Raw genomic sequence first — 19,770 nt, 5'->3', positions numbered from 1 at the left:
ATGCACTTTTACGAAATGAATGAATGCTGTTCTCTCCCCTCTACGTCTGAACGGAGGGCACGTTCTAAACTCTCTGGAAGACTGGCTGCTTATGGCTCATTCAGAGAGCGTGCTAGATGTTCACCGGCATATGCTTATTAACCACCTGCACTGTTTGGGGCTTACGATCAATTTTCAAAAAAGCAAACTCCAACCCATGCAATGTATTTAATTCCTGGGTGTGAGCCTCGACTCTCTCTCTATGCAGGCCCACCTGCTGCCGGAACACGCGCAGACTATTATGAATTCTCTCGCAGAATTCCGGGAGGGGAAGTCATTACCGTTAAAACGTTTTCAAAGAGCACTTGGCAGGTAGTATATATAGACAGCAGCCTCGGAGGTGTGTTTCCTGGGTATGCTCTACATGCTCCCACTCCAGCTTTGGTTAAAAGCCTGCATCCCGGCACACACATGGCATTCGGGATCTATGCACATGCAGGTGACTCGCAGATGTCTGGAAGCGATGTCCCCTTGGATGAGCGACGCGCTGTACAGGTGGAGTGTGATGATAGGACAGATAAGCAAGTGCAAAACTGTCACAACAGATGCATCATGCAAGGGATGGGGAGCCCTTTGCAATGGCAGCCCGACTTTCGGTGTTTGGACGGACATGGAGAAAACATGGCACATAAATTGTCTCAAATTGAAGGTAGTTCATATAGCCCTCAAGCCATTTTACGCTCAAATCCATCACCAGCATGTTCTCATTCATTTGGACAACATGGCAGTGGTAGTATACATAAATCGCCAAGGCGGCATCAGCTCACGCCCCCTCTTGAGGTTCGTGACAACTCTCCTGTTTTGGGCAGATCAACATCTTCTATCTATTCAAGCTGTCCATGTCTCTGGCCACTTGAACTGCGGAGTGGACATGCTGTCGAGAGAGGGTATACTCCAGGGAGAATGGAGGTTACACCCTCAAATAGTGAGTATGATTTGGAACGTATTCCGGCCAGCGGAGGTGAACCTCTTTGCATCAGCAGAGAACACTCACTGCCCATTATTCTTTTCCCTAACAGAACAATCCACCCTGGGAGTGGATGCGCTCACCCACCACTGGCCAAGGGTGCACAAATATGCATTCCTGCCATTAAAACTCCTCCCATCAAGTGCTGTGCAAGATAATCATGTAGGAGAAGGAAACAGTGCTGCTGGTCGCACAAAAATGGCCCACACAGCCTTGGTTCCCGGACCTGCTGGAACTGCTGTCGGGGCCACCTTGGAAAGTTCCACTGAGGAAGGACCTCCTTTCTCAAGCAAGAGGCTCGATCTGGCATCCCAACCTGGAACTATGGGATCTGCTCAGCAAAACTCACCGGTAGCTACACTCCTTCCTACGCTCATAAATGGAGGGTCTTCGAGAACTGGTGCAATTCACGAACGGAAGACCCAGTGAGTTGCTCTGTGGCAGTTATTCTATCCTTCTTGCAAGACCGCTTGGACGCGGGATGTGTGCCTTCCACGCTCAAGGTATAAGGTACCTTTTTTCGTTATCTCCAGATTTCTCTGCAGTTCATTTATGTTGTAAAAGCAACTGCAGAGAAATCTTGATTCTAATTCTGGATTAGCATTCTAATCATGCTAATTTCATGCTAACAACATGTTAATAATGTTAGTATGTTGCTAGCATCATGCTAATCACATTAACAGCTTGTTTAAATGTTAACATCATGCTAGCAACATAGGCCTACTATCATATCATAATAATCTAACACTGACACTATAATAATAATTTTGTTTTAACATTTTTTATTTGTGTTAACATGTTGTTAGCATAATGCTAACACATGATGATAACACGATTAGGGTTACTATTAGTGTCTAGTGCCGAGTTTTGCCACGGCAAGCACCACTCAGATTTTCTTCATAATCTTATTTATTTTTATTTGTTTATTTTCATTTAACTTTTTAAATCACAATGCCATGTTGCGGCAACCTAATGGCTGCACTTTGTTCTGCACTATGTTCCACCACTTTAAGACAAATGGATTTGTATTTTGTGAATAAACACCTCCTGTAGCAAATCGATGCGTTTTTGTAAGAAAAATATACATATTTAAAATGTTAGAAAAATATTTTTTTCTCACTTCTGCTGACTGTCATACGTGCAAGCCGCTCCGGGCGGATGACGTCGGCCGTACACGTCACGCCGGTGAGAAGTGACGAATGCGGAAGCAAAACGGCAGTCACGAATTAGAAGCTTAAAACGAGGATTTGTAAAGAAAAATGTAGGAGGATTTCAATATAAGAGGAGACTGGTTTTCCTTTGCTAAAGTAAGGAAACTTTGCTTCCTTTTGCTCCTGTAAACAAACTTGCAAGACTAGCATATCTCAAAGACGCATACGTCCTACGTCATCCGCCGAAACGGCTTGCACGTATGACATTTAGCGGAAATATGTTTTTCCGTTTTAATATTTAAAATACATTTTAATATTTTAAATATGGATATTTTTCTTACAAAAAAAGCATATGTTCTAATCACCTATAGGGTGCCTTGAGGGTGAGTGAAGCATGGGCTAATTTTAATTTTTTGGGTGAACTAACCCTTTAAAGGGGTGCATACAACATATTTTCCCACCAGCAACTATGCAACAACAACAGTTGCCGTACATTCAAATACGATTTTCAAGAAGAAATAAAAAAACACCTGGGGAAAATAAATGCAGAACCTGTTCACATAGGACACTATTAACACGACTATATGCATGAAACCATTCTGAAAAATTTGGGAACAAATGAGTTAATGTCAATAAGGGGAATTCATCCAGCTTCGATGTTACTGGCAAGATTAGAAGATGCAGGCAGACAGGGCATATTAGAAAAAATAAATTATATATATATACTTTGGGGGGGGGGAAATTTATGGAAAAATTATTTCATGACTCGTGGACAATTTTGCACTATTTTCCATTGATTTCTTCACTGCTGCTTTAGAGCGTCAGGTCTGGTTTCGTAAAACATTTATTTCTCCAAGTTGAAGTTTTTAAATGCATAATCAGTTACTGTCACAGTGATCGTGATATCTCATTACAGTTATTTATGTGCAATGTATTTTATCTTAAATGTTATATGGTACCACTATATGTTATGATGTTTTATTCACTTTGAATAAAAGCCCATGCTAAAAAAGGAATAATGTGTTTGTAAATATTGTTTCATTTTGTAGTTACAAATCCCTAATTATTATACTTACATGTTGTTTATTTTTAATTTGTATACTCATTAATTAGAATTATTTAAGTAGAAATTAGAGTTTTCTCTTGCCCAGTATAGATGAAGCAACAAGAAATGTTTTAATGTATTTTTCATTATATGAAAATAATTCATTATATTCATACACTGACTTCCCATCATCATGTTTCACAGGTGGACTGCATTTGAGCCATGAAATGCTAATGCAGTTCTATTGACGGCTACAAAGCTTACTCCGATGTGATGCACCTGGTGTTAAATATGAAGGGACACATGGTGAGGAATAGACACACACACACACACACACACACTTAAAGAATAAACACAGAAGTGACAAGAAAACACAAGTGTTTTGTATCTGAGTCAAGTCACCACTTATGGAGATGCAAACAGTACTGTAATAGTAATACTATTAAATAGGGATCATACAACTTAAATACAACATACAATAAAATCAAACACCATGCTCAATATTATGTCACAAGCTCTCACAAATAATATTTTAGTGCAAGTTCAAAACAGAATAAAGTTGAAAACAGTATTGTTTAACGTTAAGATTTATACTCTGTAACAGAAATTTGATCTGAAAGCAGCCATTTTCTGGAACTGGAATACAGCAAGAGACAACTGAATTGTGATTGAATGCAATGCAGTTTACTTTCAGTGACAAAGCGAACAGGGAGACAATGGAAAAGTCAAAGCATTTATTAATACACACAATACTGAAACTGGAGGATTACAGACGCAAAGGTACAAGTCCACCTTGAATTGCTGCTGTTTTTATGTACATTAAAACATTTTTTTTTTTAAACGGAACAGCGTCCAGCTACACTCACAGACAGAAACGGATTTAATAGTTCTGCGTCCATTATTCAATTAGACACAATTAGGCACAGGCCATTTAGGTCATTAGTAATTAATTTTTTTTTCTGAATGTCTTTATATTAGAGATGTCTTGCCATGCTATGCAGAATGTTAAACAACAGAATAAACTGGACTGGAGTAAACAGCAAAATATATAAATGTGCCCATAATGACTACAAAATAATTACATAAAATTATATCACTCAAAACCATTATGCATATTTCAGAATACACTATAAAACATCATGCATTGACACTTTAAAATAAACAAAAGACATTTTATTTACAGTTATTGTATTTTTTATTTATTTAACCTTAACATCTGTTTATTATGAACAAACATAAACTAACAGTGGTAATATATAATACCACGATAATACTGTAAATATATAGCACCATTGTTAGCACCCTGGTATTACACCACAGAGAATAACCTTCTGTTAAAATAATAAAATAATTTGAATGACAATATTTTCTGAAATGTATATCAAATATAAACACAGAGATAGAGAATCAAACTCCAGTTTTTAAAGCTTAAATACATACCAGATTAGCAGTATCCTGTTCAAACACAATTATATATGCAACACAATTATATGCAAATGTAATAATTTAACCTTCAGCATGACTTGTTCTGCAGAAATTCAGCCGTTAACATTTTCACCCTCAAACAGAAATGAGCTGTGGAATTTTGAAACGACTACCAGTTTCAGATCTCTTTGTATGTAGTATGATCTAGCAGTATGATTTAAGTGTATTAAACTCCTCAGTGAGGCTGATGTGTGTCATTTACTTTGTAGATGTGCATTTGACAGTACAATGACTGCTAACTTACCTAAATAGATACCAGGCTTGTTGGCACCAAAATAGCCTTAAATGAATCCGTCAAAACATTTAGATTCAGATGATTCAGTATATAAAGACAAACCACTTGATTTTACTCATAATTTAGATAAAATAATATATTGTGGCCAAAACAGATACAACTTAATGCATAAGCACCTACATTTAGTCATTTAAAGACTTCATCGTGAATGTTTCACATGACTAAAACACCTTCATAGACAGTGTCAACATGTAAACTACCATTCAAAAGTTAGGGGTCAATATGATTTTTTTTTTAAAAACAGATACAACTTAATGCATAAGCACCTACATTTAGTCATTTAAAGACTTCATCGTGAATGTTTCACATGACTAAAACACCTTCATAGACAGTGTCAACATGTAAACTACCATTCAAAAGTTAGGGGTCAATATGATTTTTTTTTTATATGTTTTTGCTCAGAAAAAACTTTTTGTTATAGGCTGCATCCGAAAGCCTGGGCAGTTTACTTGCTGCCTCGCTGCTTTATGAGGCAATGATTTTGCAAGCAGCATTTTTGCACGAAGGCAACTCATGAAACTGATTTCAGACAGGCTTCTGAGGCAGTGTAACGGTTTAACGATCTACAACAAAATAGAATGAGTTTTGGTGATAACTAAACGAATATTTAATTATTATAATACTGATTTCTCGCTAGAAATAACATCAAAAGTGCAAACAATTTGTCAGAAATATACATTTACACACAAACTGACCACCAAATGCAACTTTCAGAAGCTTCATTATTTTTTTAGCTCAACCGTCACGGAATGGAACCCACAGGGTTGTGGGATATCAAAGGCAGTGAAGGATACATCTATGCTGCCTTCAAAATTCGATGAATAATAATAAATCAGAATTTCAATTCGGACGTGCCTTGATGCCTTCCCGCCTTGGAATGCTGCCTCCGAAGGCAGCATTTTAGAGCTTCCGGATGCAGCCATATTCTTTCAGCTATATATAGCTTAATAACTGAATAATTTTTTTTTAAATCTTCCTGACCCCAAACTTTTGATGTTGTTGATTAAACAAAAAAAGGTAAACTTAGTTTTGTCTCTTTTGTTGACCTTCCTATTCCGTGTTTTAAATAAAGAGGCCACTGTCTATTTGTTAACACTGTTGATACACTGTTGTCCATCTCATCCCACTTGTTTCTAACTTATACGGTTAACTCGGCAAAGTCTGACCCCTCAATCTCGCCCTCATGCTCTGTGGTTATGGCAGATGGGGTGCTGGTGGCCATACAGGTGGAGGCGTTAGTCTCTATACTGGCTGCGGTCTCCGCACTGGTTATTGTCCCAGTGCTGGTGCTCTCTATGCTCCCAATGTGACCACAGCTGCCACAGTTTCCCCAGAAGCAAGGCAGAAATTGTGGCATATCCTTGTAGAGCTCTTTGCAGCGCAGGCCAAACACCACAGGGCTCAGGGACTGTGCAAAACTGAAGAGGATAAAAATCGACACTGCTATGGGGAGCGCCTCCTGATGCCGGGAAATGATGATGAGAGAGGGAAGAATGTGCAGGCTCATCTGCAGGCTGTGGATGAGAATGGTGCGGCGGCCTTTACTGTTGGATCGTGTGAAATGGCCAGCACGTCTGCCTTCCAGGTAAATCGCCACGTAGCTTATGATAATAAGCAGCACCAGCAATAACAGCAATACTAAAGCGCTGGCGATGCATGCAGTGCCCTCCAAAGCTGTGGAACACTCTGTGTCCAGCCCGACCATGTAGTCCCACGGAAAGCTCACACAGGCTCGGATGGTGAACACCACGGGGTTGAGTAGGGAGAGAATGCAAGCCACAAATGCGACCCAGCGGTAGAAGCGTTGGACCAGAATGGGGTAGCGGAGTGGCATGCAAATGGACAGACAAGTGCTGATGGACATCAGTGTGAGGGTGATCATCAAACCTCGTGCCATCACCACCTGCAGGTCGAAGAGGATCCAACAGGTGATTCGAGAGACTGGCCAACGTAGGCTGCGAAGAGCGTGTACAACTGCGCCCATAATGTTGAAGCCGGTCACACAGATGCAGTGCTGACACAATAGGATGTAGCGAGGGTTCTGATGCAGCTGCTGGTTGTTCCGCACTGTTGCTATGATGAGGCAGGTAAAGAGACCAGTGACAATGAAAGCTCCAAAGTGGACAAATGATTTTATGGTCTCCAAAAGCCTATTGCTATCAGCAAGATTGGAGCTGGTCACTTGAAAAAAAGTCAAAAAACAATGTTAGCTAGATGGAGATTGAGAACATGAAGTCACAAATCAACAGAAGCAGATGCCCGTGTTGTGTTCAAGAAAACACTAGAAATCTGACCAATACAACTTTTTGGACAACATTTTACAGTTTAGTGTGAGAAAACTAGAAATCCACTCACCTGTTTGAAGCACAAAAGCCAAATCCATCCGATCACTGGTGTTAGTCATTTTTGATATTGCTCCCAATGTGACCACAGCTGCCACAGTTTCCCCAGAAGCAAGGCAGAAATTGTGGCATATCCTTGTAGAGCTCTTTGCAGCGCAGGCCAAACACCACAGGGCTCAGGGACTGTGCAAAACTGAAGAGGATAAAAATCGACACTGCTATGGGGAGCGCCTCCTGATGCCGGGAAATGATGATGAGAGAGGGAAGAATGTGCAGGCTCATCTGCAGGCTGTGGATGAGAATGGTGCGGCGGCCTTTACTGTTGGATCGTGTGAAATGGCCAGCACGTCTGCCTTCCAGGTAAATCGCCACGTAGCTTATGATAATAAGCAGCACCAGCAATAACAGCAATACTAAAGCGCTGGCGATGCATGCAGTGCCCTCCAAAGCTGTGGAGCACTCTGTGTCCAGCCCGACCATGTAGTCCCACGGAAAGCTCACACAGGCTCGGATGGTGAACACCACGGGGTTGAGTAGGGAGAGAATGCAAGCCACAAATGCGACCCAGCGGTAGAAGCGTTGGACCAGAATGGGGTAGCGGAGTGGCATGCAAATGGACAGACAAGTGCTGATGGACATCAGTGTGAGGGTGATCATCAAACCTCGTGCCATCACATGATAATAAGCAGCACCAGCAATAACAGCAATACTAAAGCGCTGGCGATGCATGCAGTGCCCTCCAAAGCTGTGGAACACTCTGTGTCCAGCCCGACCATGTAGTCCCACGGAAAGCTCACACAGGCTCGGATGGTGAACACCACGGGGTTGAGTAGGGAGAGAATGCAAGCCACCAATGCGACCCAGCGGTAGAAGCGTTGGACCAGAATGGGGTAGCGGAGTGGCATGCAAATGGACAGACAAGTGCTGATGGACATCAGTGTGAGGGTGATCATCAAACCTCGTGCCATCACCACCTGCAGGTCGAAGAGGATCCAACAGGTGATTCGAGAGACTGGCCAACGTAGGCTGCGAAGAGCGTGTACAACTGCGCCCATAATGTTGAAGCCGGTCACACAGATGCAGTGCTGACACAATAGGATGTAGCGAGGGTTCTGATGCAGCTGCTGGTTGTTCCGCACTGTTGCTATGATGAGGCAGGTAAAGAGATCCCAGAACTCCTCAGAGTTACAAAGCTGGAGAGAAAACCCCCCACAACGGAGTTAACAGACAACATAGACAATTTACATGTAACCATTTAACACAGCAACCTCAAAAAGTAATTAAAAAATTGGAATAATGTAAAAATGTTAACATTTCACGTGAAATGTTTTGCTTCAAATGTGTGCTTGAGCTATATTATTTAAAATAAAAGCCATCTGGATTTGTTAAACGACACGTTTAACAGCAAAGGGATTACAATAGGCCTTACCTCTTTAAACCTACGGCAGGTGCGTGAAAGGACTGAAATGTCTTCAAGGTCCAGATGTGCCATGATGTTGAAAAGTAAAGCATTGGGGAGACGGACAATGTAATCATAGTGTCCCTGGCATATATTTTGGGAGTACTGCAAGATGTGAGGACCAAATACCATGCCCACTTGATCTGGATGAGACAGACCAGATTGTTCATGGAATGAGCCACAGTTTACATTAGGAGACTTTACACACTTCATTTGAAATTTATCTTAAAAATATGAAGTGTGTACAAGTCTGGAATAGTAAGAAGCACAATAATATATACTAACACTGACTGAATAACTCACTTTGCAGACGATTGTCTTCTAAAAAGTCTTCATGTGATTCTGTCAGTTGTCCTGGTGGTGTGTTCCTGCAGTCTGATCTCAAAGATATCTTCCACCAGCTCCAAATTACCTGCAGTGAAGGATGTTATTAATTATGATAAATAATATCTAACAATAAAGATCTGAAAGTTTATGTCTGGTAGGATCTCCAGTAGAAACCAATAACTAGTGTCTTTATGTAAAATATCTCTAACATTTCAACTTTTACATTTCAGTGTGATCTTTAAAGAACATAACTTGCAATTTGGTAACATTTGTGATTTGTAACTTGCAATTTAGCATTGCGTTTGGAAGGCCTAGAAGAGAAGAGATAAACAAACAGCAAACCTTTGGTCATGTCGCTGCCGCTAACTTGTGTTAACAATATAAACAACTCGACAAACCTGAGATTTTGTTATTGCAAAGTGGAAATAGTCCTTTATTGGAGCAGGACCTTGTCCACTGATCTCAAACAGAGTTTCTCCCAGTAAACTCGCCATTCCCGGATTCCGTTGACGCGTTACCAAGACAACATAATCTCCAGCCTGCGTCATCTCCAGAGGGAATTATTAGTGTGTTTCACACTCATCCCCGACATATTAGATATCACATTCTGTCGTTGACTGGATGCTGCCTGTTCCTATTTACTGTATGGACGGACGCTTTTCTCTTTACTAGACGAATAGTCGTGTCTTCACGAACGCTGCGTTAAAGTCGAATGTGTTAAACGGTCGCCTGCCATCGGGAGCACGGTTTTGGCGTCGCTTATGTCAGGCAATGGTCATCTGAAACATTATACTGCATTATATATTATGTTCTAGTTAGCTAATAGGTTCTGCTCATCGGTCATAGTCCCTACATACCACCTAGATGTGTCATAGCAAAGCATCTGAATACTTAAGTAACATCATTGCAGTATTTTGAAGGCTTTTTTTTCTTTTCTATAAAATTTGGCAAAGTTCCGTCTTATGGCTTTGTCACCGTGCAGTGTGTATATGTTTAGTGTAGATGTGAACAATTAAAATGTGAAAAAAGTAAATGGTTTGAATATATAGAATTTATTTGGAATATAATGAATTTATGACTACTATTTTAACCATAACCATACAGCTTTGTTGACAAAAAATAAAATGGACGATTTCATCTGGCAGCTTTAACAGAATAAATGTAGAAATCATGCAGCTTTGATCATAGGTAAATGCGTTAATTAAAATGTTCTTAAGATCATTTGATGACTGTTCATGCAAGAACAGAGGAGTTTAAGTAATTGATGGGGGGGGACTGGTGTCAGTCTGTGGGTGTCAATTTGATTAATTAGTTCCATCTGCTTTTTATTTGCTCCAGTAGTTGTAAAGGCAGCCTAAAATGAATCTGGTTTAAAACGTAATTTATTCCTGTTTGGCCAAGCTGAATTTTCAGCAGCCATTACTCCAGTCTTCAGTGTGACATGATCATTCTAATATGCTTATTGGGTGCTCAAGAAACATTTCATATTATTATCAATGTTAAAAACAGTGGTGCTGCCAAGTAGTTAAAATCCTTTTCGTTCAAAACCATTAAAAAATTCTTAATTATTCCAAACTTGTTCAGCAGTGTAGGGTGGGAGATATTATTATAACCATGCATATCACGTAGAACAAACTAAAAACTCAAGCAATGCTCGAGGAGGTACAAACAAATAAAGCACAAACAGATGCATGTAACAGTAGTTAAAAATCATTTAATATTTTATACATATATTTATATATGTACACATTAACTTGTATACCTGTAATGGTAACTTTTGATGTTGTCAAAAATCCATCAACGGAGATCCCCGCAGGTCAGACCTGCCAATTTCCCAAGGTGCAGCTATAGAGACCCAGAGGGGAGATCATAGAAAAGCGAAATCTACCACTTACATCTACTTCAGTCCTTTTGTGCTGTAGACACCTGCTTTATCTACATAGATGAGCTCCTCTGCCCTTACAATAGATGTCAGGTTTTAATCCAAACCATGTTTTCTTACCTCCTTGAGGCGATAAGTGACATCTATTCCTCACAATGTGTTTTGGCCTCAACAGAACGGAACATTTCTGCTAGAGCAGGTGCTAAGGACAAACTGAAATTGTTTGTAACATCTAATCACAGCATCCCTAGACACCATTGTGTTCTGCTGTTCTGTCACAGTTTCTCTTTGTGAATAACATGTTTTTAAAAGGATTACAAATGCTGATATGCACAAGTTTACCGTCTAGGCATAAAACATTACTTATTGAGTTGAAGGCATAAATGAGGAGGGACAATCGTGGAGTTTTGTCCAGAATACACAGATGGGTGGGGAAGACCGTCACCTGCGTATCCACAGCTCTTTCTCTAGAAATGTCGAAGACTCAGTGCAGTAAATACAAAATCTGAATACTTTCAGATTCTTGAAGACAATGTTTTAGAGCATTGGTGATGCGGAATGTGTGCGTGACGCTGCTGAGATGTGGCGTAAAAAGCGTTTTAAAGAAAGGGGTTTGTGGAGGAACCTCCTGTGGGGTACGGTCCCGCCGGACCGCCGCCCTGAAGAGAAGACGACAAGACACGACAAAAAAGGGTTAAAATATAAACATTACATTCTAAAACTAGACAGGCAAAGACAAAAAACAAGTGTAAATATGGGTATGGCATACACAAGTTGGTAAGATTGGCTGACGGAGAAAGCCCTGAGTAGTGACACCCAAGTCGCTTCTCTTTTGTTCATCAAATAAGAGATTTAATTATTGTGTATTCATATAATAATAATTGCTAGCTAGAATCGCTACTACTACTGAATGCAACTTTAATTTTTGTGGAATGTGGGACTTTTGACTAATGTTTTCAGCAACACAAATGGTAATTCACTTAAAATACAGGCAACAAAATTATATCTAAAAAGTGCAGTGAAGATTAAAGTGTTTTCAGACCTGTAGTTTGTTTACTTTGCAGTTACTTTTGGGACAACAATGTTACAATGTTGCATTTATAAGGCAAAATTTAAACACTAACCTAATATGCGTGCACTGTCTGTGTTCCAGGGTTTAGGTAAGCATTTTTGGATTTCAAGATGACTTTTGTCTTCTTTTGGTTAATCACCATTATTTCTGCATTTCAGTTTTAAACAAAAATAGAGTTTTCTTATTTTTCCAATTGCTTTCTTTATTCTTTCATTTTTCCAAGAGAAACACAAGAAAACTTTACTTTATATTGGGAGGCCCTTAAAGGGATCATGAACTGAGAAATCAATATTCCCTTTTGACATAGAAGTTGTCATTGTGATATAAAAACATTTCGTAAGTTTCAGAAATCAAAACTTTGTCGCTAGTCTAAAAACAGCTTATATTGAAGGCAGTCTGCCGAAAACGACAGCTTTCTATCACCTTTGAATATTGTGTTGGATTATGGGGGACGTTGAGTCCAAAAAGTTGAGAACCACCGTTTTAAAGCAATTAATAAAGAATGTCTATCATACTTTGTATTTACATCCTAGCCACTGGCTTGCTTACCATGAATGGGTTGCTGGAGATGCCAGGTCCTGTGACCGCCTGCCCATAGTTGCCCATAGGTTTGGCCTGTCCATAGGCTGGAAAGCCCCCTGAGGACGACCATAAAAGAAGAACGGCTATGGAGCTAAAGTATTACACTGACAGACAATGCTAAAGCACTGAACCTGCTACTCCATCACATGCAACACCAAAACTCACTTCAAAGCACGAAAATCAAAAAGAGCTGATGCTTAACAAAATACAAAACCAAGCCTTTCTCATGACTTATAAGAGTATGCATAAAAGAAAGGTATAAGCCACTGGGGGATTGGGCCACCTCACACTCACAAAAACACAAATATAGTCTCACATACCATTGGGCTGTTGGTGGTAGGCTGCAGGTGGGGGAAAGGGACCTTGGCCAGGGAATTGCTGCTGGAAGGTCCCACTAAAACTGGTTGGCAGGCAGTAACTGGTTGTGTTCCCAAAGCCAGCTGGCATGCTCATAGAGCCAGTGCCAAATGAGGCTAAAGTAAATAAAAGGAGACCAGAGGAGGAGTAGCATGTTTCATCTGCTCATTCCTTAAATGGACACACACATAACGGGCATGCTGATCTCGACCAAAGCTAGGTTTTACCTGAGGCTGCTGCTCTTCCATTGGCTTGGAATGGATTTGTGGACATGGGCTCCTGAACCATCCCAGCAGCCACAAATGGGTTTGTGGAGGGGGCAGCTACACAATAAAAAGAGTCGAGTCAATTAAAAAAAACTAAATGTTAAAACTAACCTACTTAAAGGGGTCCTATTATGCTTTTTCACTTTTTCAACTTTAGTTAGTCTGTAATGTTGCTGTTTGAGCATAAAAAAAGATCTGCAAAGTTACAAAGCTCAAAGTCCAGTTCAAAAGGAGATATTTTATTTAACAAATCACTTTTCAAAAACTACAACGAATGACACGTTTGGACTACAATGCATAATTTCCGGGATTTGTGATATCACAGATATCGACGAGACCTGGTTGAGCTGCACTAAAGAAGGCAACGAGTGTTATCACTATGTCGGAGACACGCTAGCTTTCTCAAGGCAGACCAACTTAGAGTGTTTACAATCATCCGGGTTTAAATCGCGCTCAAATTGATTTGATTTTGACGCAATATTTACACTGAAGCTAGCAGCTCCTATTGTAAGGGTCATGACATTTCCCGACCAGGCGCCGAGTGCTGCCAATCACAGCACACACTGGCCCAGCTAACCAATCACAGCACATTTCGTCTTTCAGAAGGCGGGCCTTCATTTGATACAGGAACTATTCGAGCCGTTCATGTCAGACTGGGGAGAGAGGTGTTGTAATAATGTAAAATATGTGAAAAATTAAGTGTTTTTCGAACAACTTAGTATTAGAGCCTGTTCTAGTACACCCCCAAAACAAAATCAAGACTTTGTAAAAGAGCATAATAGGACCCCTTTAAAAGAATCTTAAAAGCTCCACCTGCAAAACCCTGTTGCATGTTGGGTAGTCCCGGCTGAGATGGAGGTGCAGCAGCTCCTGGGACGCCTCCAAACACACTTTGGTAGCACATGCACACACAAAAAAGATATACATGAGCACACAAAAAAGATTAAAGCCTAAAAAGTAAGGTGGATTGTGCAGCAAGCAATACAGTAATCTCGCACCCTTGTACGCTTCCACTTGTAACGGTTGAACCGAGGGCACTGTCAAGCTCAGCCAGGGCAGCGTAACGGTCCTTTGTTGATAAACTGCTCTGAGGCGGGGCAGGAACCATACTGGGTAGTGGAGGAATGGACATGCCTCCACCTGAATGGCAAAAATGATCTTTAGCCTAAATGTATTCAAGTCTTATTGGATTAATAAACATAAGGGTCAACAACAAAACAGTTTTCACAATAAAAAAACAAGATATATTGATAAAGGATGTACTCTTTGTATTCATGTTGGTTTGTTATTATGGCTTTTACACCATTTTCAAGATAATGACATGTGGTATTATCATCAATTAATACATATTATTTTCTATTAAATAATAATATCTAATATCTATTAAATATTGTACCAAAAACTTAAAAAAACTATATACTAATATACTAAAATAACTTAAACACAAAGTTACATAGAAATATAAAAACAATAAAATAATAAAAAGGAAAGCACAAAAAAATTACTCAAATTAAAATGAAGACTGAAAACACAAAGTTCATTCAAAATGTGAATAAATACTGTAATAGCATATAAATAATACTTAAACAACACAATTGGCTTTTTAATGCGAGTTGCTCCACATGACATCAACAACCTGAATTAACCTTGCCTTGTCACAGTTCTGCAGGGATCCTCTCTAGGATATACAGTATTTTCCTATTTTATGCTTAATTTATGTTAATTAATAAATTTTTTACCCATGTACTTTGGTCGCACCACATGACTTTTGGTTCTAACAAAAGTTTTTCAAATATTAATACGCAGGTTTGTTTAAATATTTTTCCCCCTAGGAAATTTTAAGTTAAGATCATGTCAAACCACTTAATAATGTTTTCTTTTCAAGACTTAATTCTTTTATTGATTTTTGAAAATTATTACTTCTTCATTATAATACCAGGACAGTTGCATCACCCTGACATTTCTGACTTTATGCCCCCAGAATGAATTTGAATTCAGAAATGAAAAACATGCTCATTAGAGAAGAGGTGTTTGAAGTCATTCTATGTATGAACTGCATTTTAAATAAATCAATAGATGAAGATAAAAAAAAAAAAAAAAGTCAATTCACTGACCCATCTTCCTTAAATGACTGGTACATTACTGTTAAAGTAAGACAACAGCACAGATGTGACATTTAGCCGATTACATTCTGTAACAGCCATGGCAGGAAATGGAAATACCCGTGAGCATAACACATAATGGTTTGGGCAGGGTGTGGTACCTGTGTGGGTTTGTTGAAGCGAAGGCTTTGAGGGGGGTGATGTGCCAAAATGTGACGGTACACTGGCGTTTCCAAAGGAATCAAAATTGGCAAAGTCTGTGGTGGAATTATTTTGTGCTACAGACGGCGCAGGGTGAACAAAATACATTAATGAATAGGACTGATGAAGAAAATTAAGTGAAATAATAGTTCTGACATAAATTTAGGCAACCAAAAGCAAAACAGTGAGCTGACTGACATCATATACAAATGGTTGAAGAGTAGGATAGTTGACATCACAACATGTCAAGCAGTGACATTTAAAAGGATTGTTCATCCAACAATGAAAATTCTGTCTTCATTTACCATTCATTTTAATTCTGTCTACATTTGTCACATACAAAATGCTTTTATACCTATAATAAAAATCATTTTCCCCAGCCCACATCATTTTTTTTTGTGTTACTTTGAAGAACGCAAGCCATACAGGTTTGGGACAACATGAGGGTGAGGGTTTTCATTTTTGGATGAACTTTACCTTTAAATGAATGACAGAAAGCTATTAATAGTGGTGAAACAATTAAAGGAACTTGTTACCAGCCACAGCATCTAAATAAGCTCTTTACCTTATACATAAATTAGAACTGTCAATCTATTAAAAATTGTTACCTGATGGCCTATTAAAATGTGCAAAATTAGCAAAGTTTGAGGAGCTGGCAGCTTGAGCTTGAGGGGCAGCAAAAATATCTCCACCCAAGTCAGAGAGGAGGTCAAACTTCTTCTCTTGGCCTGCAGACTGGGCCTGAACACGACTGGTCACTGGGGACTGAGAGAGAAATGCGGAGGAGTCACGAAGAGGAAAACAGGGCATAACCTGGTTTTGCGACGAAGAACTGACCGTTTTGTGGTTCCAAATGAAGGTACAAATTTAAAGGTGGTTGTGCGGCGTTACCTGGTTGGATGGAGTCTTGGTAAGGTGCAAGGTTTTGAGGGGCTGAGGAAGAACCTCTGGGGTGCTACTGGTACTGCTAGCAGATGAACCAGATATTGAGGCCTGCACAGAGGCGATCACCTTGGCTTGTTCTGGGGGAACATACCTGCAAATGATGGTGGCACAATAGAGCTGTCAATTTGCAGTCCAACCTGGAAGGCTAATTTGCCACGGGCACCCTGAGGATTTTCGAATGAGTTTTTAGAATAGAGATTTTTGATTTATGAGTAAAATAAGGTCTGTGTCTGGTTAACATGACTTCAAGAGCTTTGTTCTATAACATAATTTGCAGTCATACACTACCATTCAAAAGTTTGGGGTCAGTAAAACTTATTTTTATGTTTTCTCTTAAGCTCATCAAGGCTGCAATTAACTGTACAGTAAAACTGTCTTTTTTTAAATAATTTGAACATTTTATTTAATGATGTGCTGGCAATGCTGGATTTTCAGTAGTCATGACTCCAGTCTTCAGTGTCACATGATCCCTCAGAAATCATTCTAATATGCTGATTTGGCAACTCCTGTAAACAGTTGTACCACTTTATATTTTTGTGAAAAATTGATGAATAAAAAGTGCAAAAGAGTTCAGATTTTATTTATAACAAATATTTTGTAAGATTATAAATGTCTTTATACTGCCACACTGTAAAAATAATTCCGTAAAATTTACGGTAAAAAAACCGCAGCTGTGGTTGCCGGAATTTTACCGTTAAAAATACGGTAGCAACGTTTTAGGTTTTACGGTTTTAACTTAAATTTACAATTAAATACCGTAATCTCATTAACTGATATAATGTTAATATACCAACATATTGAAGAACTGAAATCTGCATTGTACCTTTGTAATACACTGATAACCACCAAATGCAGGTGGTGATGAGAAAGTCACATGATGAACCAAAGCCCATCACAAGCAGCTTTTAAATAATAACATATATAGAAGGTGCACAGTGTCATTCACACAAATGCTAAACACCATCATGGTAACACACATGAAACTGAAATAATGCAATAAACATTCATTTAACAACATTAGGTGTTACATACAACCCTAATAAACAAAACTGATAAGAAAAAACTAAGAAGAAACAGTTATTTCAACAAAAAAACATCAAATTTGAAATGTAACGCAGGGAATTCTGGGAATGTCAATTTACAGTTATTCACTGTAAATTATATGGTCTTTTTCACTTCCAAAAACGGTATACTACTGTAAAATTAATGTCCAATACATGTAATGTCCAATACAGTTTTTCACCGTACATAGTAGGGGAATTTACCGTTAACCATTTAGCAGGTTTTTACTGTAGCATTTTTACAGTCTTTTACCGTTAAATTCACGGTAATTTTTTACAGTGCAGGTTTGATCAATTTAATGCATCACTGCAGAATAGAAGTAACTTGTTAACTTACTACTAATCCAAAACTTTTGTTGGTAGTGAACATGCTATGGATGGGAATTTTTCTATTTACAGCTTGCCTTCATGGAAAATTGACTCTAAATTCATTAACAGTAAATCAGCAAATGTGTTAGGTGCCAATATTTTCTGTTATACATTTTTATTCCCTGGCGCTTCAGGTCTGTCAGATGGCAGATAGTGTTCCAGCTAAAATGTGGATTTAGAGTTCTTTTTAGCATACAGTGGGTACGGAAAGTATTCAGACCCCCTTAAATTTTTCACTCTTTGTTATATTGCAGCCATTTGCTAAAATCATTTAAGTTAATTTTTTTTCCTCATTAATGTACACACAGCACCCCATATTGACAGAAAAGGACAAGAGAGTACAGCCTTGGTAATTTAGTGTAGTTTCCTGATTCTACAAAGGATGTTGGGGTTTCCATCAGAATTGACTGAATCATTTATTTGAGAACTTCTGTATAAAATTGAACAGCTTTATAGCACTACAATAATCTCAGAAGCATTTGTCTCATCAGACATGTGTACAAAGCAAAAAGCAACATGCTACACAAAAACACACACACAAAAGAAGGATGGATCTGACCAGAGACTCCTTACCATCTTTTCTTCTCATATTTCTCCTGAAGAAACTCTTTGACTTTCTGAGGTTCACGGAAATCTGGGACCACGGAGCTCTTGTCATCATACAACCCCAGCCAGATGTGCTTGCAGACCTGAGCACAAAAAAAAAAAAAAAGAGAGATTGAACCTCAGTATGTGTATATATTGTAATGTGCACTTTGTGTAAAAGCGTGTAGTACCTCATTGCTGTGTTTTTGTAAGAACTCGATTTCCTGTTGGGTGAAAGTTGTCATAGAGATGGACTTCACTCTGTGTGGAGGGTTGAGGCCTCGTCTGGGGTACAAATCAAATGACATAAACATCAAAGATTGGTCACGGCACAGATAATACTAAACTTCGAGAGCCCTACTTCTACCACTCATACATTATTAGTGGTGCTTATATTTGTTATTCTTCTAGACAATCTTTCTTCGCACTTTAAGCACAAATGATACCTCAAAACATATTCTTTTTTTTTCCCCAAGAGAGATTTTCTATAACTTTTCTAAATGATCACGCTTAAGATTTTTGTTGTAAGTCCAGCATTATTATTTGTTGATTTAACTATTGATTTAATTTGAACTAAATTATACATAATATTAACATGTAAAATACATTTTGATTATGAATAAATTATTTCTTACAAAAATGGGAGAAAAAAAATCCTATACATTTGCATTGAAAAGTGTGACAAGTTACCAAGAAGCCAAGTAGAGCCAAGCAATCAGCCCGGACCCCATAAAATCAATATATCACATGCCAAGGCTGTATAAATGAACCATGAGGGTGGGCTCTTTTGACACAAGTGGTGTACTAAAGCACCGTAAAGACCCCTAAGGCTTTGTTTGGGGTCTCTGGGGGCCCCTGTCCTATTTAGTTGTATCTCAGCACCAGAATATCATAAAGACACTTAAATCAGGGGCGACTTTGAATTGTCTTAGAATTGTAAATTGAGGCTCGTTGAGGATCTTTTAACTTAGGACCCTGACGCTCTGCGTGGAGTCCCAAAGCCCTCTGGGGGCCCCTGTCTTATTTAGTCACATCACTGAACCAGAATTTCATGAAGACACTAATATTGAGGCTGGCTTTTTTGTCTTAGGACCCCAGATTGGGGCCCTCTGTGGAGCCCCAAAGCCCTCTGGGGGCCCATGGAGACCCTTGTGGGCCCCTTTCATATTTAGTCATATCTCAGCACTAGAATATCATAAAGACACTGACATCGAGGGGGGGGGGGGGGGGGGGGGGGG

The 19,770-nt window shown here is 39.1% G+C and overlaps 3 protein-coding genes across 3 annotated transcripts in view; all 3 read right to left on the bottom strand.

Moving 5' to 3' along the window:
• Positions 1-6,071: 6,071 nt before the first annotated feature.
• On the bottom strand, positions 6,072-7,365 carry LOC107569741 (olfactory receptor 2T2-like). Its single transcript, XM_016255889.1, has 3 exons — positions 7,338-7,365; positions 6,156-7,163; positions 6,072-6,124 (listed from the first exon to the last, which is right to left on the bottom strand). Exons 1-3 carry the CDS (start codon positions 7,363-7,365, stop codon positions 6,072-6,074), a joined length of 1,089 nt encoding a protein of 362 aa, XP_016111375.1.
• Positions 7,366-7,378: 13 nt separating this feature from the next.
• On the bottom strand, positions 7,379-9,811 carry LOC107569740 (olfactory receptor 2T2-like). The gene is made up of 5 exons (XM_016255888.1): positions 9,509-9,811; positions 9,087-9,195; positions 8,754-8,926; positions 8,283-8,517; positions 7,379-7,986 (listed from the first exon to the last, which is right to left on the bottom strand). The coding sequence occupies exons 1-5, from the start codon at positions 9,656-9,658 to the stop codon at positions 7,379-7,381; spliced, it is 1,275 nt and encodes a 424-aa protein (XP_016111374.1). The 5' UTR covers positions 9,659-9,811.
• A 1,067-nt stretch (positions 9,812-10,878) lies between these two features.
• The window catches only part of LOC107569746 (arf-GAP domain and FG repeat-containing protein 1-like), a 13,830-nt gene continuing 4,938 nt past the window's right edge, over positions 10,879-19,770 (bottom strand). Inside the window, exons 2-12 of the mRNA XM_016255895.1 lie at positions 18,724-18,817; positions 18,521-18,636; positions 16,464-16,608; positions 16,181-16,337; positions 15,533-15,649; positions 14,268-14,409; positions 14,083-14,159; positions 13,231-13,326; positions 12,967-13,119; positions 12,614-12,702; positions 10,879-11,651 (exon numbers count right to left, since the gene is read on the bottom strand). Of these exons, the coding sequence (XP_016111381.1) occupies positions 11,592-11,651; positions 12,614-12,702; positions 12,967-13,119; positions 13,231-13,326; positions 14,083-14,159; positions 14,268-14,409; positions 15,533-15,649; positions 16,181-16,337; positions 16,464-16,608; positions 18,521-18,636; positions 18,724-18,817 (1,246 nt within the window). The 3' untranslated portion in view covers positions 10,879-11,591. The remainder of the gene's footprint in view (positions 11,652-12,613; positions 12,703-12,966; positions 13,120-13,230; positions 13,327-14,082; positions 14,160-14,267; positions 14,410-15,532; positions 15,650-16,180; positions 16,338-16,463; positions 16,609-18,520; positions 18,637-18,723; positions 18,818-19,770) is intronic.

Source organism: Sinocyclocheilus grahami, unplaced genomic scaffold, assembly GCF_001515645.1.
Source record: "Sinocyclocheilus grahami isolate Dianchi unplaced genomic scaffold, SAMN03320097.WGS_v1.1 scaffold1377.1, whole genome shotgun sequence".
Classification (NCBI taxonomy): domain Eukaryota; kingdom Metazoa; phylum Chordata; class Actinopteri; order Cypriniformes; family Cyprinidae; genus Sinocyclocheilus; species Sinocyclocheilus grahami.
Note: the sequence above shows the minus strand (reverse complement) of the source record. Positions and strands in the feature narration are given on the sequence as shown.